This window comes from Typopeltis vanoorti, chromosome 4 (assembly GCF_054136105.1).
Source record: "Typopeltis vanoorti isolate ZY-2024b chromosome 4, IOZ_Tvanoo_1.0, whole genome shotgun sequence".
In the NCBI taxonomy this organism is placed as follows: domain Eukaryota; kingdom Metazoa; phylum Arthropoda; class Arachnida; order Uropygi; family Thelyphonidae; genus Typopeltis; species Typopeltis vanoorti.
This window is the reverse complement of record NC_143552.1, coordinates 85,306,189-85,331,767: the sequence shown is the minus strand read 5'-3', so window position 1 is coordinate 85,331,767 and position 25,579 is coordinate 85,306,189. Positions and strand designations below refer to the sequence as shown.

Below are 25,579 nucleotides of genomic sequence, written 5' to 3'. Positions count from 1 at the left end.
TAGTCAGGACTTTTCAGTAGTTCCTTACATTGAACGAGCCTATCATTACGACGTTTGCAATAGTTCACAATATAGCATACAGAGTTTTAAAGAATATGTTCAAATTCTGAAAATAATCTTCTATCTTGGCAAAAAAAAAATTTTGTTTCCTGACATTCTAATTTCCTGCTAACTCTAGGCTACACAGACAAAAAAACCTTATTTTCATAGCACATAACATAAAGATAATGAAAATCTGCTCTAAAATAATGTTTTGCATCATCCAACAAGACAGTGGTTACTAGGAAAATGATGTGGGTTAAAGATTAGTAAATTTAGAGGCTATACTATTTCTGAAATTTTTTCATGCAGTTCTTCTAATTTCAAATTGATACTACATGGCACACTTATTTTGTTAAGGAGCACTTCAGTGTTTGAACAAGCTAGCTTTGATGATTTAATAACTAAGATTATTATGACATAGATAATGCATCCTGAAAACACATACCTTGGGGTGGACCTGGAGTACTTATGTTTCTATCTTTATAAACTTGGAAATTAACTGAGATTATACTATTATCGGTAAATTGTTTATATAAAAGAATAAGTTACAAAAGAATTTAACACAATAACTGTAGAGAATTAAAAAAATGAAGGTTAAAAATACATGGACAACAATTAAACCTCATAAAGGATGAATGAATAAAAATGATGTTGCATAATTACAATGTATGACCGTTTTGATGTAGCACCATCTTAAGTGCGAAGAGTGCTCTACTGAGGGAAAGTCAGAGTAATGATGGATAAAAAAAAGTGAAACAGGTGGTGGAGTCCGCTTAAATGGTTACATCGAATCGCTAGTCATTTCTCATTGGCAGAAACTTGGGGATAATTTTAATATGGCAGAGCTTCAAATTCTCCGAAATCACATACGGGGGATGATGGATGTTGACAGAACTGTTGTCATTTCTTATGGCTATGCTTTCTGAAATCCATAACATAGTTTCATTATTTTAGAAGTCAAGGATGGTGGCTTTCTGAATTATGGGGAATGTGGTTCTGTTCAAATGCAAGGATTGCAATTTCAGTTTTGTGGATATCAGATTTTTTATTTTGGTTTTTATTATTTCTATTGCTTAGATATTTGGGAATGAGATTGTTGCAGTCATAAAAAAAGTTCTTTTAGATGTGATCACAGAGATCTGATTCTTAAGCCTGTATACCATGTTGTGGCATTCCAATATTCCCTTATAAGTGTGAATTTTGATAGGTTTCAGAAGGGGTAGCCAATTTTTTGTGAACGTAGGGAAAAGTAATTTCCTTTCTCGATCGACTACCCCAGGAACTGATGGGTTCCTGAGTTAGACAGACAGTAAAATATGGCATTAGGATTAGGGACCACAAGATGGCAGCACTTGTCAGTCACAGTTCTTCACAGGATGCAGTGTATAATTAATGAGTGTTGGGCTAGCTATCTCTCATTGGCTACCAGTGGAGAATGAACTGTCTCCGAATGTTAGATAGGGCTAAACAGCTTTGCCTACTCCCTATAAAAGGGATTAGTCAATTATTTAAAAAAAAAAAAATGTATCAATAATAGTATTATCTCAGTTAAGTTCAAAGTTTATAGAAACATCAAGCACTACAGGTCTGCTCCAAGGTACACATTTTAAAATGCATTATCTATGTCATAATAGTTGTAGTCATTAAATCACAGGTCAAAGGCAGCCTGTTCACACTCAGGATGCTCCTTAGCAAAACAAGAATGATAAGTTATACTGAGTAGTAAATTTTTCTTTTTTTAAATTGCAGATATACAATTTACAGTGGTTAGCAAGTTACCCAGGTATGATAACAGTAAATTTTTAAGGAGAGCAAAAACTGAATCTTGCGAGACTAAAGGCATCCAATTTGTATATGTATAGAGTGAGTAATGACAGGAAGTTGAAATGGTTTAAGATAGATGGACAGCACATGAATGGGTCCTGGTGTTGGGTATTCACAATAATGGATGTTTGCTGAAAGGAAAAAGTCAAAATAGTGTAAGTATCAGAGAGAAACAAGTTATGGAAAGATGGGTGGATAACAGATACAGGTTGAGAATATTATTATGACACGATAGTGATAGAATATATGAGGGTGAGAGAGAGATGAACGAAAACCAGAGTACGGAACTGGGAAATTAGGAGTGGTCAGAATGGGAAGAGTGGCATAGTATAGTAACTAGAGTGATGGGAAGGATGATGTTTAGAGAAGATTTTAACGAAGGTGAGATTTTTATTTTTATATATTAACATAAAGAGTATAACAAATAACAGAGCTGAGTTTATGGTATTTACTGTATCAGTGCACCAAAACATAATTAGTACGTCAATCTTTGTTCACAGAAAATGATATAATGTCCGGAATAAAAAGGCAGGGATACAGAATCGGCCAGAAGGATAGAAAAAGAGAAAAGAACGGAAGGAATACTATAAGTAACAATAGATAAATAGTGTCCACTAAGAGTGGTAGTGGAAAATACAGTAGTGAACAAATTAATCCAAACATGCCAAATTTTCATCAAGTTTTTGGTTTTAGCTCACTATTTTGGTTGAGTGCTACATTTTTTAACTGTCTCTACAATGTTTACTAATAGCATTGTGCATTTTTAATAGTGTAAGCAAGTTGACATTCATAGTATTTTATTCATTTTGTGTAGCTATAAAATGAATACATCTCCAAGGAAGCATTCAAAAATATCTACTCTTTCTCACCACAAATCCATGATTCAAAGACAAACTGCCAATGAGTGAGGTATTGGTTTTGGTACTGTTAATGCAATTTTAAACAGGTTTAGGGAGACAGGCACCTTTTCTCCTGACAGAAAAGGAAAATGTGGACAAAAAAGGAAAACTACACTTACCCAAGATTGTCTGCTGTCGACTTAAATAGAAACTAGGCAGCTATTAGGATTAATGTCTCTGACATGACAGTCCATTGAAGTTTGTTGGAAGCAGGGAGGACTGCCCACAGGCCAAAAAAGAAACAACTTTTGGCAAAGGCCATACAGGCACAGAATGTTAGATATGACAATATTGGATTGTTCACAAGTTATAGATTGATTTGGAGGAAAATTGTTAACAGGAGAATAATAATAATAATGTAAACTTAATCATGCAGTGCTGTCATAGTAACCTGAACACCCCTTGGGGTACATTCTTCTTCTTTGAGTGCCATCTCCTATCGGAGGTCGGCGACCACCTTGGCAAGTTTTGAGCGATTCTCAGCTATTCTGAGCAGTCTCTCAGAGTTCATACCAGTCCACTGTCTGATATCTGCCAGCCAAGATTTTCTTCGTCTTCCTTGTCCTCTTCTTCCATTTATCTTCCCTTTTATAATCAATTGAAGTATCTTATATTTTTCATTACGAAGTAGGTGACCAAGATATGCAGTTTTCCTTCTTTTTATGGTATCTAAAAGTTCACGGGGGTACATAATCAGGAAATTGATGATGTATATTATTATTATTATTTCGTGACACCTCCAAGGTGTCCTCCCATGGAGGGAGAGCACCTAGAGTAGGTGCTCTCCCTCCATGAGTCTTTACTCATGGAGGGAGAGCACCTACTCTACAACTCTATCTCCATCACCTACACCACACTACCTAATGCTCACCACCACCAGTATTTTTTGTCTGTAAATTGTGTGTGTTCTAAAGGTCATTTGTCTGTATACGAGGATGAAAATCCCAAATTTTTTTTTGGGGGGGACCCTACTTCTCCATGTGAGATAGGCTAATTCACCTTCAACTGAAAAATTCCTTATATAAAGACTCCTCCCATCACAACGAGAATCGAACCTACACCTTTTCCAATCAAATCGAACATATAGCATGTAGGGCTGAGGAGATATATGCGAAATATTTAAAAATTTGGTTGGGCATGTAAAAGGAAGATGTCTAATAGGATATTTGAATTATAGTAATGTGATTTGAGGGAGGAGATAATGCATGGATTTAAGGAAGGTGAATTTCTTGAGGTTCATAGGGATAACTATCTTAAGCACCATGTAATGAAACAACATGAGATTTTTAGGTGTTAAGTAATATCCTCAGAGGATGTAGATGAAAATGAGGTATTAAAACTTCTACTTATTGATGAGAGGGATTATTAAGGCAACAAGCAGGTAAAGATTAATCTTAAAAGAGAATACATGCATGTGGATGACGTAAAAAAATATATTCTGGACATTTTTAGTGATTACTCTGAAAATGTATTAAATGAGATAAGCAGCAACAGAAATGCAGTTGGAGTACATGAGTCACCCAAAATGCTCTAATATGTAATTTTTAACTAGACAATTTTCCTACAAATTAGTCTATTACTTTTCAGCTCTCTAATACAGGTAACCGTCGATTTACGACCATATTAGGTTCCGACCGACCAATCATAAAGCGATCTGGACGTAATGCAGTTTAAGTAAATTAGACACTGTGTACAACACAATTGGTTTACTATTTACAAAAATAAAAAATATTATGAAAAAGATATCAAATACTGTATAAAACCTAAAAAATATTTTAGGTTTTATACAGTATATTATATACAAATTTTATACAGTATATATACAAAAATATTTTACTGACCACTCGTGCTTGGCCGCAGGTCATCAATGCCGCCACTTGATGTAGTGGGAGTTGTGTTGATTTTTTTGGTCTGAATTGTTTGTTTCCTTTTCTACTCGTAAATTTCACGGTATGGCCGAAAAGCATCTTGTACCATTCGTTCAATCCCTACAAATCGTTTGATGTTTGGGTCCATTTCCTCAAAATGTATAAGAAGTTTATTTAGTAGAGAAAAAACCTTCAAATAACCCTCTAGTGGTGAATTTTCTTTCTGGTTTTTACTCATCTTCATTTTTCTCTTCTTCCAAAGCAATAAGTTCTACATTCATAAGTTCTCCAGATTCTTGCTCTAGCAGCTCCTCAACATCTTCCACTTTAATGTCTGAAGAAAGTCCATTTGCCAGTGTTACAATATTTTCCGTAACCATTTCACATAACTATCAAATTTATCATTAACAAAACACTGGAGACAGTTTTTCCAGATTCCATTCATGCATTTCTTTGTCACAACCTCCCATGCGGCCACAATATTTTTGATGCATTTATAAATATCGTACTATTTCCAAAACTCTTGCAAAGATAGTTCTGGGTCAGCATCTGTTGCAGCTATATCTTGGGCAAAAGTGGTTTGAAGACAGTGCACCTTAAATGTAGCAATCGCCCCTTGGTCCACAGGCTGAATGAGTGGAGTTGTATTTGGCAGCAAATAAAAAACTTTTACATCTGGATGGAGGTGGTCTAGGTGAGGTGGATGGCCAGGTGCATTATCTAAGATTAATACAATTTTGAAAGGGATTTCTTTCTCGAAGCAATATTCACGAACTTGAGGTACAAAACAATTTAGAAACCAAACAATGTTTGAGCCATCCAGGCTTTTCGGTTTGAATGAAAGTATACAGGCACAGTGTGCTTGTTTACATCCTTAAACGCACGAGGATTTTCAGAATGATAAAAGGCTCCAGTTTAAAACATGCGATGTTCCTGCCAAGAAGCAAAGTCAGTCTATCTTTAAGTGCCTTAAAACCAGGCATGCTTTTCCACAACAATCCAGTCTCAACCACGCTGAAAAGCTGTTCTGGTTGATAACCTCCTTCAGTAATTATTTCATCCAGACTTTTAACAAACTCTTGAGCTCCTTCCACATCTGCACTTGATGATTCTCCAGTGACTCGAATCCTATGAAGGTTGAATCTTCTTTTGAATCTTTTTGAACCATCCTGTACTTGCTATAAATGTCTGAGTGTAATCTGTTCCCGGCGCGTTCCTTCAGTGTTCTGTATCTGATCATCCATCCAAAGAAACAATAATTTTTCCATTTCATGGATGGGCCCTGTATGTTGTTTCATTATCACTGTTACTCGCATGGGTGCCAAACCTTTAACAACTTCACGAATCCTTTCTTTGTCTTTCAAAATTGTCGACACTGTAGAATGAGATAACTTAAAATCACGTGCGATCGCGTTCACCTTCTTTCCCTCTTCATGCTGCTTGATCACTTTCAATTTGGTGTCTAAATCAATGGCCTTTCTTGACAGGTCTAGGAGTAGACAAAGGCACTTTCCTCTTGGTTGACATGTTTAGGGGTTTTAAAAAAATGCTAATTGTAACACAAATTATAACTGAACCAAAAATAGTGAAAGTAATATATATGCAAACAGAGATTGATACACATGAATCATGCCAAACACACGTTATTGGGCAGTCGGCTGACACTATATATACAGCCGTTCTCATTAGGCTTCAGGGATCACATGGATAGGGTGTGTGAGTGTAGTAGAAAAATCTGTTACAGTAGTTCATACTGAAACGAGGTGCGAGATGCAGTAGCAGTCAATCAGTTGTAAAGAGCATAGGTCGTAAGTCGACGACTACCTGTGTTGGTGTTGTCATGTCTAATATTTTGGTTATCTATAGAATAGCACTTCTGACTGAATTAATTCACCTAGATGTTAGTCTTCCTCTGGGTCTTTTTCTAGCAATTCTGGCAAAAAACCTTATATTAGCTGTACTCACACATTTTTAAATTTAACAATATCAAGTTCTTTCTCAATACAGTAATGTACCTTTTATCCAACCTTCGAAAATTGACCCTTCCATTAACCAACCCTTGCATGTCAACTGAGTTCTGGTAGAGCACCGTGTAATTGTACTTCAATTATCAGAACTTGCCATTGATAAAGGGTCGGATAAATGGTAGATTGAAACATGTTTGAACACTCTTGTTTACTGCATAAGTGTTTTGGCTAATTTCTGTCTTTTTCCTGACTGGTACCTCTGATCTTTCCTGGTACAACCATATTTCAACTATAGCTCCTGAAGCCATCAAAAAAATTGCAGTACTTTTTCTGCACAAGACATTACTTCACATCTTCACAGCTGCTAACCCTATACAAAGCCCAAATCTGCACAGTCATGAAATATTGTTCCCATATTTGGGGTGGTGCACCAAAATCCTCTCTAAGATTGCTCGATTCTATCCAGAAGAGGACAATCTGACTAATCAATGCTCCATCTCTCACAGACAGAAACTTTCATGGACATTGCTCTGCTGAATTGGCCACTATTATTCCTCCACTCTCCTCCAAAATCATTAAACCAAGAGTCACTGCTAACTAACACCCTTTTTACAGTCCATCTTAAAATTCACTGAACCAATTTCTCTGTCTCCTCTTTTATTCCATCTATTTCTGTCCTTTGGAACAGTCTTCCCACTCTGCCTTCCCCAAAGATTACAACCCTCAGCACCAGTGTGCTATAGGACTTGTGACCTTTCGTGTGTGGATTAGATATAAATATATATATATATATATATATAAATTTATTCAACTGGCTCCCCACCACACCAGCTTTGCTTCTTCTGTTCTCAATTTCCATGTTTAATTTGCCACCTTCACTAATAATTGTGCCTAAATGTCTTAAGTATTTTACTTGTTCTGTAGATTCTCCATTAAGAATGTAGTTGAAGTTTTCTATGTTCCTGGTAAGATTTATGCAAGCTTACTTACTTGAGAAAAGGCTAAAAAAAAAAAAAAAAACTGATGAAGAGAAACATGAGGAACAGAAAGTTGTGTTTAGGATTGTCTAGATCAGAAACCTACTTTTACTTTAAGAAAAAGAGATATATGAAAATATAAAAAGGATTTATTCATGGAAATATAAAAAGGATTTTATATTACCATGATTTCTCATGGTGAGTGTAGTAATTGAGATTCATAGACTCAGTTACTGAGATTCAAATAATCTCACACTAATGATACCAGATGATTTGAACCCAGTTAGGGTAAAAAAAGTCATGAAGGCAATAATAGTAATAATGTTCCCTGCACCAGTGAGTTTGAGGCTATCTGGTGTGAAGTGGAGGCTGACAGGATGAAATATATGGCAGGGTGTTGCAACAGACCTAGTGGGGATGATGAAATGCATCCAGATTATACTGATGAGTACTAAACGAGTAATTATTCCAGGCAACTTAAATTATCTGAACATTGATTAGGTAGAAGAGAAAACTCATAAGAATAAAGGGGACTGTACTGAGCTATTGTGAGAAATTTCCCAAATAGCATGTGAGAGAAGGAACTCAAGGTTAAAGAGTGTTTAACTTGATCATAGCAACAGAAGGAGTCCTGGTTAAGATGTGACTATTTTGCCATCAATTGGTGATAAGGATCATACTGTAATGGCCTGAGAATTAGTTAAGTATATGGATGTTCCAATTAAATGCTATATACTGAACTATAGAAAGCTGAAAATTATGACAAACTCAAGGGAATGACAGTTTTCAATCTCATGGTTACTCAATAGTAAAGATATCAGCAGTGATGAAGCCTTTGAAAAGATGCAAATATCTGAATATGTCATCAGAGTTCAAAGAACAAATGTGGTGGGAGTGATATGATGTGCATTATTAAGCAAGAACTCCATAAAAAGATAATGTAGAATGAATATCATGAGAATAATTATCATAGCTTTTCTGATAACTATATACAGAAATGGACCAACAGACAAGCTATGCTTGTCTGTTGGTCCATTTGCAAGGAACAGCATGTGTTTACTAAAGATTATATCTGATTACTCATCTTTTATAATAATGTTACAACTGAGATTTATAGAGGGAATGGATATATTATGATAATATTGGACTTTGCTAAGGCATTTCATAGGATACCACACGAAAGGTTGTTGCATAAATTGGATACATTCTAATATGGATACTTAGATGTTGATTATCACTCGTGTTACTGTTTACCGGAGAAAACACATGTCTGGAGATAATAAATTAATTAAATTTATTTAGCTATTAAGTCAATATTTCACCTCTGTCACCGAGGCATCCTCATGGACACAAAGAAATGTACTTAGCATATCACACAGACAAGCAGGAAGGCAAACAGACTAATTGTAAAAAGTGGGCTCCTACAGTCCTAACTGGTCCCACCCCTCCACCCTCTATGGATGTGGTGATGGAATCTTGCTGAAGGTCTCAAATTGATGGTCTCCCAGAACTGTAATAACGTGATGCAGCTAAATCTGTTTAGAGACCTTCAGCAATATTCCATCCCCACACCCAGAGTGCCAGTTAGGACTGTAGGAACTGCATTTTACAATCAGTTGGTGTTTGCCTTACTGCTGATGCATCTGCATGCATATGCTTAATGTCTTTCTTCGTGTCTATGGAGATGACTTACTGACGAAGGGCAAAACATCTGTATTATAATCTAAACAGCTAAATAAATTTAGTCAGCTATTGTATGCCCACACTTCATAGAACCAAGCTTGCCAACGTGCCAAGAATAGTCAATTCATGCTGAAGGGAAGAAAGAAATAAAGGATGCACGAATTGGTCACCAATACATGAAATCACATGCTTTATACGTAAAACTGTTGTAGAAGCAAAATAGTTATCACTTTAAGAACTAGAATTTTCATAAAATGAAAGCTAATTTTCCGACGTATAATAATAAACACTCATCCCACGAAATGCATTGATTACTCTAATATTGAAATGGATTCTCCTTCTTCTGACATGCACAGAATTGTAGAAGGGTCTCCCATCTGTGGGCATACAGTAATTATAATTTTGTGAGATGATTATGCTTGGAAAAACTGGGAATCATGGAATTATGGTGAATCAGATGACTGTGGATGACTCATTATCAAATAAATCAAATGTGCATTAGCCTGTTCTCTAAATGCATTTACCATTTTTGTGTTTGCGTGCTCGTTCGCTCACTCACTCACTCACACACACACACACACACAAAAAAAATACATTTCACCTACTCTCAACTATGAAAAAGCATTTGTGCATTATACATTTGTAAGAAAAGAAATGCCTGTAATAAGAACTCAACCTAAGCAGTTAAAATAAAAAAACCCTAAGTTTTTAAACTAAACTTGCACAAACTTAGCCCTTTCCATTGAAAATAACTAATGATGCAGGAAAAATTACTGAAAAAAGTATACCTTTTCTTTTATTTTTTCCCATATTACTCTTGTCATTTCATCTCCATCAAGTTCCACCACTGGATTCTGAACCATAATTCTTTTGTCACTTCCATCTATTAACATCAGTAACATTTAATAACATTAATAACTCATAACATTATTAGTATTTAATACAGCAGCAATATAGTTTTTCAGATTCTATTTTTTTTCAAAATATATTTTTAATATTAGCCTTACTATTTGATCCCCCCCACCCCCCCATCTGGAAGCTTGATAGAATTACAATATTAATAAGTAAGCATTTTCTTGAATATTTTATAAGTTCTTTCTGCATTGTAAAATATTTAGGCCAAGAAACTATATCAATAATTATTAAGCTGAATTCTTTAATTGTATCACTTTGTTAATGCAAGAAATTCTGGCAGGACTGTGTACAGCAAGAATTAAATGGTATGGATTTAACTACTGAAGGGGCAAAAAAAAAAATCATTAAAATAATAAATAAAATATAATTTGAATTTGATAATCTAATTACCTCATTCCCAAATGTTGTTTTTAATATTTCAAATGTCACTGTGAAGGATTTTCCCAATTTGACACAAAACTTCGGTGATGATGAAAATCGCTCATTTTAAACACAACAAAAAATTGCTAGACACACTGAACACGTGTTGACACAAACAGATGTAGTACAATAACTAAGCAAAATATATAATATTGCAGTTTTGCTAGGCTATTTTCCAATGTGGATAATTGGGAAATAGATTGCACCATATGAAGCACACAGCTAGTAGTGCTTCTTGGCGCAATAATTCAAATGTTTGGGAATTTTTCAGACAAACCTCACAAAGTGGGATGCAAATAAGGATGAATGCCAGGGGAGATTGGCACATGTGATCACAGAAACAGATAAACAGCATGCAAGAATATGATGGAAATGATAGCCAGAATGTGTGTCAGAAGAGAGTGAGTTTTGATGGCAGAAAAGATGTATGATCACTGGAAAAGATGTGCGAAACTGGGCTATATTTGAATAAACACAGAAGTGTGCATTTAGCTAAATTATCATTTGACAATATGGTGAATATGAACAAGGAAAACAACAGTTGTCAGAGAGAGGAAGATAGAAGTATGAATTCAAATGAAGATAACTTAGGGAGGGGAAGGAGGAGAACAGTGAAGAAGAGGGCATGGTTGAAACTGGAGAGAGAGTACAACAGTAAGTACATAGCTAATATGCTGTTAAGTAAATAGATATGACTGTTGCAATTTATCCAAAAATTATTGATATTACAAAGTTGATCAAGAATGACAATGTAAAAGGAATACAAATTGAGAGATATAACCTATCCAGGGAAGATAGGAAGAGTACTAATAATAACAGAATTATGTTTCCTCAGAGTAAAGAAACAGGACAGAAATATCAGGGACATTGCTACAGACCTTGAGAGTTTGGGGGAAAGGGGAGAGGGAGATAGCAAGGATAAGTTTAAGAAATTGTGCTTCAAAAGAAGTAATCATTACATGGGATTACAATTATGGTATCAGATGTAAGGAAGAATCAAACATCCGTGATTAAGACAGTGAATATATGGAGTTTATGAAGGAAAATAAAATAAGGTATCATGTGATGAAATGAAAAGGACATCAACATTTTTCAGGAAATTCAACTGAATCTTACCTTTTGCAGATTGGTTGCCAGTTTTCTCTTTTTAGACTTCTCCAAAAATGCTGAACTACCCCAGGGCTCTGTAGTACTTTTGTTCACACTCTTCTTTCTTTATCTTAATTTTTTTCCCAGTAACCTCAAATTTTATACATAGTTTTGATGATAATGGCATACTTTATTATGCCATTTGACAACCTTCATAAACTCCATTTGTTCTCTCATGGTAAGACAGAATGAAATAAGAGATAGATGAAACTTCATTACTAAAATACCATTATTTCTCTTCACTTTCCGCTTATCTACGATAATGCCTAGATTTCCAGTCAAGATCATATTTTTCTTCTTGGAGACTAACATACATCTACCCTTTCATGATAAATGGTTCTAGGAAAATTCGTCATAAACATTCATGTCGTAAGACATTTTGCATTAAAATTTTCACTGGCCGCCACTGCAAGAAACACATATTAGTATACAGGAAAAGAGAAGAGAAGAATGCATACATCAGAACAAATAGAGGAGCAATATAGAAGAAAGTGAATGAGGTGAAAAAAAAGCAGTCAGAATGGAAAAGATGAAATGGTTAGAAGCCCAATGTACTAGTATAGAACAGTACTATGGAGAGATAAAACTATGAGGTGCAAAATACTTACAACCATTAATAGAAGGTGGCAACCAAAACAGACAACAGTTGAAGATGAAAAAGGCAACATATCGATGAATAAAGATAAAATGGTACAGCGATGGACAAGATACTATAGTGAGTTATATGAAGAAAAACCAGATTTAGAGAACATTGGGAAACTGACTGAAGAATATCTCACCACCAGGTAATGAATATGATATGGACATTTTAAGAGAGGTAGAAAAAGCAATAGGATAGCTAAAACACAACAAGCGTCTTGGCAACAATAACATCACTGGAGAAATGATTAAATATGGTAGCAAAAGTATGGTTACCGAAACCAACTATGTAATATGGTATGGAAAGAAGGAAAAATGACAGAGGAGTGAAATCAATATTAGTGACATTATACAAGAAAGGAAATAAGCTAGAATGTAAAAATTACAGAACAATTGCCTTGACAAGTCACCTTGGTAAAGTGATGATGATCATACTGACAGAAAGATTGAGAACACAATTGAAAGCATACCTTGCAGATGAGCAAGCAGGATCCAGGAAGGATAGAACTACAATTCAACAGATTTTAACAATGCTGTTAATAGCAGAGAAAGTTAGGAGAAAAAACAAAAACATATATACTTGCTTTGATTTTCAGAAGGCATTTGACAGTATCGACCAGAAAGTAACATTAGCAGTGCTAGAATCCTATGGAATTGATAGAAAACTAATAACTTTATTAAAAGATGTTTATTAAAATGCAGTTACATTCTAATAAATCAGGAAAGAGAATTAACAATCTGAGATTTGCCGATGACATTGTTATTATTTAAGAAGATGAAAGAGAACTACAAAACACAGTAAAACTGTTAAATGAGGAAGGGAAGAGATTTGGACTTGTTATGAACTTGGAAAAAACTAAGACAATGGTATTTGGTGAGAAGAACATGAAACAAAAGATACAAGTGGATGGAATGGATATAGAAAATGTAGAACAATTCACATATTTGGGAAGTAAAATGGTGTATGATTTGGACTGTAAAAAAGAAATAAAGATCAGGATTACAAAGGGAAGAACAAATCTGAAGGCCATGGATAACATCTGGAAAAGTAGAGTGATCAGCCTGCAAACAAAACTAAGAGTACTGGAAACATGCATCTTCAGCGGTGTGCTGTACGGATCTGAAACATGGTTAATAAATAAGGAATCAAGAAAAAGAATTTTGGCATTTAAAAGAACTTGTTACAGGAAGATTCTAAGAATAGGATGGGTACAGAAAATCACAAATGAAGAGCTTTATCGGAAGATACAACCAAAAGAGAATCTAATGCAGAAGATTATAAAACAGAAGCTGCAATTATTTGGACACATCTGTAGAATGAGTGTGGACCGGAAGATAAAGACATTTATGTTTGGTATTTTAGATGGTGTAAAGAAAAGAGGTAGACTATACAGAAAATGGATAGACGACATAAAGGACTGGTGTGGAATGGGTGTACAGAAACTGCAACACTGGACAAAGAAAGGTAGAAGAAGATAGTGAAGCAGGCATCAGACATCAACGGGTAGTGAGCACATGGTTTGTGATGATCATGAAAGCAAAAAGATGTGGAATGCTAATACTTTATATTACTATATGTAGCCTGAATAATTGATAATACATATTTGGGCTGCATTTAAAAGTACCATTGCATACCCAATCCTTATTATTTTCAAGGTCATCTAATCTCCAGCTTGTGTGCCAAACACTAAAAACTGCTCACCATTTTCTAGAAATTTATACTCATCTGGAATTATATATCCACTTCTTTCAGTTGGGATAGGGGGTGCTTGGCCTTTCTTTTACTTCCATCTAATATTACGACACAAATTTGCTAAAGACAGCATCAGAGATGAAGTGTTGTTATCTAAATGTGATGAAATATTGACAATTAAAGACTGAGAAGAGATTTGTGAACTAGTAGCTGATGATTTTAAGTTTGCCATTGCTTGATAAACTTTAGATTTTCAGGATTGAGAAGGGTGACAATGCTCACCGAATGTTTTACAGAACACAGTTAGTGCATAGACATATTTATCAAAGAAAACACATAAGCAGACTATTAAAGGGATAAAAATCCTATGTTGTTATATAGCCAGTAAGTGAAACTCAAGATCGAGAACTACGATCTATGAGTTTCAATGCCGAAAAACTATCGGCGAAGGCAATTTGAAGCAAAGGTGGAGCAAGCTCCCTCACTATTCTTGATATTCTCTCATAATGTAAAACACAGCTCCTAGGAGATGTAATACTGTCATTACATTATGAGGAGAGGTCACTACCCAGATCAGTTTCAATCTTTTTTGAGGTCTCATCAGTGAGTAGGTAGACCTGGAAGATATCAAAGCTTAGCGAAAAGAACTTATATACCTTCACTATACGAATGCCATAAAGGTGTGCTTATATTTTGTAATTAAAATGAAAAGCCAAACGGCTAGTTTTCTGGCAACTTAATAGATATTAAAGGGATAAAAATCCTATGTTGTTATATAGCCAGTAAGTGAAACTCAAGATCGAGAACTACGATCTATGAGTTTCAATGCCAAAAAACTATCGGCGAAGGCAATTCGAAGCAAAGGTGGAGCGTTTATGGTGAAGGTATGTAAGTTCTTTTCACTAAGCTTTGATATCTTCCAGGTCTACCTACTCACTGATGAGACCTCTAAAAAGGTTGAAACCGGTCTGGGTAGTGACCTCTCCTCATAATGTAATGACAGTATTACATCTCCTAGGAGCTGTGTTTTACAAGAATAGTGAGGGAACTTGCTCCACCTTTGCTTCGAATTGCCTTCGCCGATAGTTTTTCGGCATTGAAACTCATAAATCGTAGTTCTCGATCTTGAGTTTCACTTACTGGCTATATAACAACATAGGATTTTTATCCCTTTAATATCTATTAAGTTGCCAGAAAACTAGCCGTTTGGCTTTTCATTTTAATTACATAAGCAGACTGTCAGTTAGAAAGCTTAATTTTAAAGAAATTTACCTTCCTCTAATTAGTTGGTTGATAAAGTCACCAGATTGTTAGTTTAAATTTTTACAGCGAATTTTCTGGCCACGATGATAAACATGGCACATCACACCCACAACCTCCAAAAACGTATTCTCTTCCATCTAAGATGCTACTTCCCACCTGTAATATTGTTGACAATATATAAATTCTAAATTCACGCAACCTTATAGTTCTCACACATGGGATGGTGCATCAAACTCTGCTGGCATGGTTGGCTGAGTGGTTAGCATACCCACTCTCCAACCAACAGGTCATGGATGTTTGTGATTGTCTTACCTTGTGTACTGCTATAACCTTTGAAATGGCACAGTATGACGTATGCTGTCCTTTGCCATTAAAACCATAAATTAACACCATCATCAACTTCCCTAAAAATGACATAGAAGAGGACAAGTGACTTAAAAGATGACCCCTTCCTTGCAGAGACTCATTCTAATTGTTTTCCTATAGAAAGGGATTGGAACCCACCAGTCCTACACCTTCCTCTAAGCAGGTAAAATTATACTTTAAGACAGCATGCAAGGGAACTGATAGTTACGCTGCTAATATAAAGTGCTCTCTTTCTCTCGGAAGTTTTCCAGTGGATGGCGTGCTGCTATGTTTTTGAAGTTCACATGTAACATTGTTGACAATATATAAATTCATGCAACCTTATTGTTCTCACACATGGGATGGTGCATCATACTCTGCTGGCATGGTTGGCCGAGTGGTTAGCATACCAACTCTCCAACCAACAGGTCATGGGTTCTGACTTAAAAAAGATGACCCTTCCTTGCAGAGACTCATTCTAATTGTTTTCCTATAGAAAGGGATTGTAACCATCAGTCCTACACCTTCTTCTAAGCAGATAAAAACATACTTTAAGACAGCATGCAAGAAACAGTGTTTAAATATTATACTGTATATCTATTGTTTTCTTTCTTTTCTTTTTTTTTTTTGTAATAGTGCTTCATTTGTTTAATGAGTGAACACAGGGTTTGTTCTGGTATTTATTATCATTTGCTTGGGTGTTTAGTCTTGGCTTAGGCTCGATTGTAAACCAAAGATGGAAATCAAGCCTCCAAAATTGCAGATCCTTTGCTGCAGACTGTGGATCAGGCCACAGGCTAGTATTAGCAAACCTAAAAATAAAGTTAAAATCTGAAAGCACTTTTAGAGTCAAAAGAAGACAGAATATTCTAAGAAAACAGCAACTAGAACTAGAACCTGAAGGAACTACCAAAACAGAATATAAATACTAAAGAATATTGGTGCAAATTAAAGGAAATAATATTAAAATTTGCAGAAAATATAACAGGTTACAAAGAAAGACTGTATCTCGAATGAAGTAAAAAGGTTAAGTGATCAATGGAAAAGCATGAAATTAAAACAGAACTATAACAGAAATGAATATAATAGAAATCTGATTAAAAGAGACAAAAATAACCGGGTAGAAGAAAAATGCAAAATAGCAGAGAAGCTATCAAAAGAAAATAACCTCCATGGATTATATAAACAAATAGATCAAATTAGTAAAACACAGACAACTGAAATGATAATGATCAAAAAACAAAGAGGGACAACTAATTGAAAGTAAAACAAAAAAAAAAAAAAATGGCCAGATGGGAAGAATACTTTAGAAATTTATATAATAAAAACAGCTCTCAAGATATCATTAATCCAGCCACTGAAATGGAAGAGGAAACAGATATCTTTACCAAAGAAATAATAGCACACAGCATAGATAAACTTAAAACTAGGAAAGGAACAACTTTTGGAACCATTAAAAACATTATTTGAAAGGATCTACAAAAATGAAGCAACACCTAGTGAGTACAGCCAAAGTTGCTATATAAATTTCATAGAATTATGGCAGGCATGATTCAATCCATAGAAGAGAACTATGGGAAACCATGAAAGAATAATACAAGAAATCTGAAAGTGCAGTACGAGTGGAGGACACCGTAACTGGTTCCACACAGAGAATGGAGTAAGACAGGGATGCAATCTGTTGCTGTACCTGTTCAATCTCTTACAATGGAAGAAGCAACCAGTAAGGCCTTAAACAAAGAAGACTATGGAATCAAAATATATAGGGAAAATATAACAAATTTAAAATTTGCAGATGACATTGCATTACTTGCAAGCATAGAAGATCTACAAATTTCTGATAAAATAAAGGAAGAATTGTATAAAATTTGGATTAAACCTAAATGTAGACCAAACAAAAATTATACAAATAGAAAAAAAAGAAACATGTCTGGAAATTGATAATAAAAATCTAGAAAACTTCACCTACCTGAGGAGTAATTGAGTACAACAGTGAAATTACAAAAGATATAAACAGACAAATCAGTCAACTGACATCAAACAAGTAATGAAAGTTAGAATCTATGAGACAATGGTCCTTCCAATATTTCTCTATGAAAGTGAATGCTTGAATCTCAAGAAAGCTGAAGAGAAAAAAATTATTGACTACAGAAATAGGTTGGCTAAGAAGATTATTTGGAGTATCTTTATGGGACAGACTAAGAAACAAAGACATAAGGAAAAGGCTAAAACAAGAAATAACAATAGACAAAATCCAATAAAGAAGATGGAGATGATTCAGCCATGTGACCAGAATGGATACAGAAAGGTTACCAACTAAAGCCCTGTATACAACAATGGAAGGTAAAAGATCCAAAGGGCAACCCAGAATTAGATGGATAGATAAAAGAGGAAAAAACCAAATCACAACAAGCGACACCAAACTGGATAGAATTGTTCAGACTCTCTAGGGACAGACAGAAGTGGAAAGAGTTAATTTGGCCTAATCATCGTCTACATAGATGATGGTTGAGAGAGAGAAGGCGGAGGTGGCTTGGTTTAAAGCTTGCAGTTGAAATTCACAGATGGCATCTGTAAGGCAGCATAAATCAGTAATGTGACAAGTTTCAACTTGAAAATCAAGTTGAAATTTTTCAAGAGAAATATAGGAAAGTACTACTCATGGAATGTAAATTGCAGAATTTGGTGGTTAGGCAGAAGGTAGGTGATATGATGGAGATGTTTAAGTTAGTGAGAGGGATCAAAAAAACAATGGATGGTGAGGGGAAAAGAACAGTAGTAAAGAGTGAATACAATATAGTTCTTAGATGGAGATGACGATGATTTATGGTTTTAATGGTGCAAGGACAGCAAAGGTCATAACAGTACACAATGTAAGAAAATCACAAACATCCATGTCTGCAGAAGGAATAGAACCTGAGACCTATTGGTTGGAGAACGGGTAAGCTAACTACTCGGCCAACCAGAGCGGCTTATATAAAGAGCTGTGGGTGAGTGGAATGCACTGCCAGAATGTGTTGTGAATACGTAGGAGTATGAATTTAAGAGTCAATATATATATATACACATATGTTGCTTGCTAGGCAAGAACCTCTGCAATGAGATCTGCTGGCTCCATGGAGGTATGTCGAAATAACACAATAACAGTAATAATAAATGGCATTGTAAAACAATGCATTTCTGGGGTAGGGAATGATGTTTTGAAAAAATTGGACAGGTTTAGATACAAGACTGGTTGCATGGGAACAAGTCTTTGTGAGAGCCATCATGAATTTCTTAATAGAGTAGACAAATCAATGAAACTACTGAGATGAAAATACTAAGAAAAATTGTAAAATACAGCCAATAAATGACTGGATGCAAAGACAGAAAGAAAAATGGAACAATTATATAGAGAGAATTCATGATAACAGACGGTAAAGAACTGGATACAAAAAAGGAAAGACCAAGGAAAAGATGGAAAATGGAGGCAGTACAAGAATTTGTGCTTAATAGTGAAAAGAAGATTTTACTAACCTCATGGAGATATATTTTAATAGTAATAATAATATAGGGAAAAAAAAAGTTTCAACATGATTCTACGTTGAGATACCTTTGGGTATAATTATACTTAAGACTGATAAGCATAGCAAAAAAACATCACACACATATATATGAAATTACAGCAAGCACAATGGTGTCAAAAAAGCCACCTTGATGCAAACTTGATAAACTAAAAGGAATATCAATCAATAAAACAAAATAATCATTTAAAAAAGGACTGAACTGTACTAAAAGAAAAATCTAAACATGGAATAATTCACAAAGCTATGCAACTGGGTACACTGCATCATTAATTACTTAAATATGCAGTTTTACAGTTTTAAAATTTAATGACTCAATTTATCAACTAGAGGAGCTGATTTAAAGGATTTTAGAAAAAAAATTATTTGTACATTGTAAACTCGGATAAATTAAAAGAAATACTTTCTAAATAATTTACCATAACAATCTTGCTTTCCTGCCTTCTTCTGTTTGTTAATCCCTCTAGGCAGCATGTAACCAGTATGGAAGCATAATATGTTAAATTAGAGAAATATTAAATACAGAAATATGTACATAACCTCTATCACAAAATAATATGAAAACCATGTCAATGTAGATAGAAGGAAAAGAATGCAAGCCAGTAATAAAATTAAAGAATTATTTTAAAGAGTACTGAATTTAAACTATAATATATATATACAGTAGGTGTATGTTCACTGTGACTAACTGGGACAAGAAAATAATCTAGTAAGCAAATTTCATGATCAACAAAGAATATGAAAAGAAAATATGCTGAAGACTGTTCCTTTTTCATGATAACATGTATGTTTAACATACATGTTATCATGAAAAAGAAATAAATTTAAAAAAATAATTTAAATGAAAAATGCATTTCTTAAAAACTGCTCAAAAGACAAAATAATTAACACATCAAACATAATTGTCCATTGGATTTTAATAATAATAAAAAACAAAAGGAATGCTTAAGAGTGAAGGCTGGATAACTGGGAGGAGACCTCCACATGGCCTTTTAGGGAATGCAGAAAACTAACCACGGTTCCTGACCTGATGTCCAATCCTCACCTTCTTACGTTGTACCTTGTTGGGTATCTACTTGAGTACTGAACTAATGAGAATGGGCTGGCAATTTGGTTGACCAAATTGTATTCTTATTGGCTTAAACCATGACTAAAAACGATGGAATTTCATGCTGGATGGACATCGCCTGGTTAAACGGGGCCGCCATTGTTTTTGTCAGACAAACAGTGAAAAGTCTACTGGAACAAACTCTAACTCGACATCAGCAGAGATCAATATTGGAACCATCAACGAAAGCATCAATGGAACTAGCAGAAGAATTGGATATGTATCAGATCAACATAACAGGTGTTACGGAAACAAAGAAGACAAAAACAGGAAAGATCTTTCTAAGCAAAATACAAGATGTTATATTCAGGCAATAACAAACAGGGAAAAGAAGGTTTAGCTATAATATTAAACACTAAATATGAGAATAATCTTCTTGAATGGCAGGCAGTATCAAGTACACTGATGAAGACTAATATCAGAATGGGGAATTGGACAATAAGACTTATTTGTATCACAAAGGGTTCAACTAATTAAGAAGTGGACACATTTTTTGAGCCATTAGAGAAAACAAATGACAATGAAAAAGGAAAATTTGGTCCTTGTTGGAAATCTAAAAATAGCAGAGTAGGAAACGATTACCAGGCATATAAGAATGTTTTGGGAAAATTTTGGAGAAAAGAGCAAAGCTAATAATAATGGTAAGTACCTGCTAGATTTCTGCTGAGGACATGGACTAGTTATTACCAACACCATGTTCCAACAGAAAAATGTGCACAAATTCACATGGAGAAAAGATGCAAGGAATAAGGAAAGTCTCAATGACTACGTTATTGTTGACAGTGATGTTTTCCTCACTGGTTCAGGACACAAGAATGTATAGACAGGACCTGAAATAGGTCGTGATCACCATTTAATGTTGAGCAGATAAAATTGAACTTCATATTGAAAAGAAAGGTGTGTAAGAAAGTTTTGAAACAAATCAAAGTTGAGCAGCCTTCAGATGTAAAGTGCTAACTCAAATATACAAATATGATTCAAGAAAAAAAGAAAATTAATTTGAAAACCAAATCTTGGAGATTCAGTGGCAGACCCGAAAGAAAATATTGATCGATTCAGTTGGAAAGGCACTGGGTGAAGTTGTCTACAAGAATAGAAAAATTAGAACTCCATGGTAGAATCGGAAGTTAAAAATGCAGTCAAGGAAAAGAAGAAACTGTATCAAACATTGCTAGAAACTAAAACATGCAGCCCTGCTGAGTAATATCCATGATATTACTCAGCAGAGCCGCATTTACCATTAGGCGCAAGATGGGGGCCTCATTTTAAAACCTTACTCCCCATAAAGAACAATAAAAAAAACAGCGTAGTTATAGGTGCAAAATAAAATACTTATTTTTAAATATTAAATTCATAATATAAAAACTAGAGGCCACTGAAAAATTTGTCAGGCTTCCTGCTTCCATTTATTATTATTATTTGAAATACACTGTTCTTTCCTTAGAATATAAAACTAACAGGAACTCTGTATTCCATAAAATTCATGTATGTAAGCCTACCATTTTTTTGCCAGACGTATATACACGCCCACCAAACCTGGATAATATTCTGCCCACCTGCTGAAAGAACATGGATAAGAAGTGTGTTTGACCGTCATGTCCATTAGAAGGTGCGATAATCCTTCATGCTGAGAAGAACATCTAACTACATTACCTGCCGTACATAGTAGCTACGTTCTGTGGCCTACAGCAAGAAACGCAGTTGCTTGCCGTTTGCTCAGTAACCGGAATCTAAGTTATATCAGACTAAATACCTATGAGTTATATTCATTTTGCTGCTTGTTTTTATCGTATAATTATAGTTTTTAATGGCAGCGTAAAATAAGAAATCCCTTCATACTTTCTTCACTTCATATTGTATCACTTTGGAAGATAAATGTCACTATCAATTTTTTTGCTAATCATTTTAATCGCCAATATATTTTAAAATTCTCCAAGAACTTGATTGAAGATAATTATTTTTGTCAAACAATTATTTTATAAATTCATGTAAATCCGAATCTAAAAATGAATATAGCCTCCATCTGTTTCAAATTAAGTTTCCTATTTTATTCATAATCTTAGTTCAAAGATTAGTTATCATGTGTAAATCTTGAATCATATCATGTAATGCATAATTTTTATAATGTAATCTGTAGGTTTTTGCATTTCAACTTTCTTGGTTTTCCCCCTAATTACTGGCTACAAATCAAAACAAACGGCAGTTATGAAGTCAACTGTTATGTACATATTTTTGGCTAATTTCGATATTATGCGGCAGTTTTGAAGTAGCGATATTTTCCCTACAGTTTATTTTTTGAACCATGTGTAGGTGCATGCATCAAAATGAAATTTTATTTCCAAAATTTTCATAACAAAATTAATTCGCCTTTAATGGCTAACTCCCCCTCCCCAAATTATCACACACACAAATACTGCTAGATAACATGTGAGCACTTTCTTTTTGTTTGAATTCGTTATTTTTCCAAAGTAATTGTACTGTTGCAGTTTAAAGCAAAAGATAAAAGCGTAGAATCTCTAATAAAATACCATTAGATATAAATTAAAAAGACTCACAATCAGAAACTCCGAGTAATGCAGTTTAACACCATTTGTTGTTCATAAAAAAAATCGTTCCTAAAATTGAAATGTGCGACCCATATAATCTTATTTTGCAAGGAAAGGAAGCAAAATGTCATATTTATTTCAATAAATGTTATTTAAAAAATATAAATATTTGACATAATATTTCCAATGCAAACAACCATTTTGATTATTTATTTTCACACGTGAAATTTGTTTTTATTTGGGAAGAGACAATAAGTAAATTGTGTAGAAAAAAAGGGTCAATCCAAGAAATACAGTGCACATAACTACAATAATACATTAACTGCAGGGGGGGGGGGGAGTAATTGCATTTTAACAGATAGAATGCTGATGAAGTTTCATCAGCATTCTGCCTTTATATTAGGTCAAAGGGATTTTGATTTTGAGGTATATTTGCAAACAGATATATTCAACATAACTTAGCCAGTTTTGTTGTAAAAAGTGCCGCATTTGAAGAAATATTAGTGGCATAATAATAAAATAGCAAAATTCATAATGCTTCAGAATAAATTGATAATACCAAGAGAAGATGAGACACATCTGTAGAAATCGATTATTATTATATTTAAGTTAAGGGATATTATCCCATATTGTTTCTTAGCCGAATAAGAAACTCAAAGTTTCATGCCGAATATAGAAACTATATAAAGTTCGGCGATTATTATTATTAGTCCTTTTAATTAATTATGAACTCTATAAAGATATACTTAATAAATTTGTATTTTTGTGTTTTTAAATAAATAAACTAGTTTCATTTTGTCACAGATGGTTTTCGCTGAACTACCTGGAATTTTAGACTATTGTCTTATCAATATTGTATAAACTCGATTGTAGCTTAAATATTCCAAAGCACATTACATCAATTTTTTACTTAGGTCAGTTCCCATAAGAATGTTGTAAAAAATAATCTTCTTTGTCTCTGTATATTTTGTATTAGATATTTTTGTAAATAGCCCTTTGGAAATTAACTGTATATACTTTAATAAGAATATGTTAGAGTGTTAAAAACAAAGGCAATGTTTTTCGCCAGAGCTGTATGTAATAGATCTACATGGCAGCATTAGAAAGGCTGTTAATTAAATTTTGTGTGTATGAGAAAGGCTTACAAGCTCTGCACGTAAACACCTCCGAAGTCAGTCAGAAAGGTTCAAACAACTTTTCGATGGTCGGCCACTTACAATCAAAAGAAGGCACAGAAGAGAACAAATAGCAGGCCGAACTTGAAACTTAAGATGAAAGAATCATGCCGAATTCTTCGGGGGTTACGAACTTCGTGCGAGGTCTCAGAGAAGGCATAATAAAAGGGGACAGAGCCAAGCATATAGGGCTTCCCGGTTCCAGTCTTAAGAGAAGGCCTCGAGTTGCCAAAAGGAAATGTTCCAATTGCCGGAGAAAAGCTTCCAGGCCAGAGAGGAATCCTAGTTGACAGTTGGCAGGCAATTCGAGTTAGTGGATGCGGCAGAAAAAGGAGGCAGTTGTTCAGGCATTTTTGGTGAGCCCATGCAGAGGAGAAAAGGTGAGACATTTCTTAGAAGAATTTCGTAGAACTGAAGTTGTACTTCACAGTTCTCGGAATGAAAACGAAGCATTGGTATAATTATAAGGAGGAGATGAAAGTGAAAATAAAGAATATCAAAATGATGTGGAAAACATAGAAGGAGAGAAAGAAGTAAATGAAACAAATCAAGAGGAGTCTGAAGAAAATTTTCGATTGGAGTCTGTACTTACTAGCAAGCAAGCTATCTTTTATCTTACCGATATAGCAGTGTGGGGCCACTTACTATTAATGAACAGTTGATCGAGCATATTTTAATAAATATGCTCCAGAATGTTGGTAAAATCGAAAATTAAAAAAAAGAATACACAGAACGAAATAGAATATATGCCAGAAATGTAAATATATCACATTTTTACTGTAAAAAGGCAAATGGAACAAAGGAGAAATGAGAGTGGCTAATTTTTTCAGAAACCAGCAAAGCAATTTACTGCTTTGTTTGTAAATTGTTTTCTAAGTCAAATAATAGCTTAATGAAGGGTTTTAATGACTGGGGAAATATAACACGAACCTTTGATCACGAGCATTCTACTGAGCATATACGAGCGACATGCACATATCGCAAAAGAAAATCAAGTTCTGTAAATAGTCGAATTGATTCTGAATTGGTCAAACAAATACAATCCGAAGAGAATTATTGGAGAGAGGTTTAAAAAGAATAATAGCAACCATTAAATTACTGAGTAAACTAGGGCTAACATTTAGAGGAAATACAAATGATATTTGTTCTGATTCTTGCAGAAATTATTTATCGTGTTTACATTATTTAAGTGAATTTAATGATTTTTTAAAACATCACATGAAAATATATGCCAACTGTGGTTCTGGCAGATCAAATTATCTTTCTTACCATACTTGATGAATGCATAGCGTTAACAGCTAAAAAAACAAGAGAAATATTAGTATCAGAAATTAAGGAAGCTGCTTATTTTGCAATAATACTCGATTCAACACCAGACATTGCCCATAATGACCAACTAGCTATGATATTTATGTATGTTGCCGCAAATTCTGACATTAGAGAAACATTTATCGGGTTTTGGTGAGCCCATGCAGAGGAGAAAAGGTGAGACATTTCTTAGAA

General features: G+C 34.4%; 1 protein-coding gene across 1 annotated transcript in view; it reads right to left on the bottom strand.

Moving 5' to 3' along the window:
- The window catches only part of LOC150107469 (isocitrate dehydrogenase [NADP], mitochondrial-like), a 192,837-nt gene that overhangs the window by 107,770 nt on the left and 59,488 nt on the right, over nucleotides 1-25,579 (bottom strand). The window contains exon 2 of the mRNA XM_090391891.1: nucleotides 10,049-10,143. Coding sequence (XP_090248017.1) covers nucleotides 10,049-10,143 — 95 coding nt within the window. The remainder of the gene's footprint in view (nucleotides 1-10,048; nucleotides 10,144-25,579) is intronic.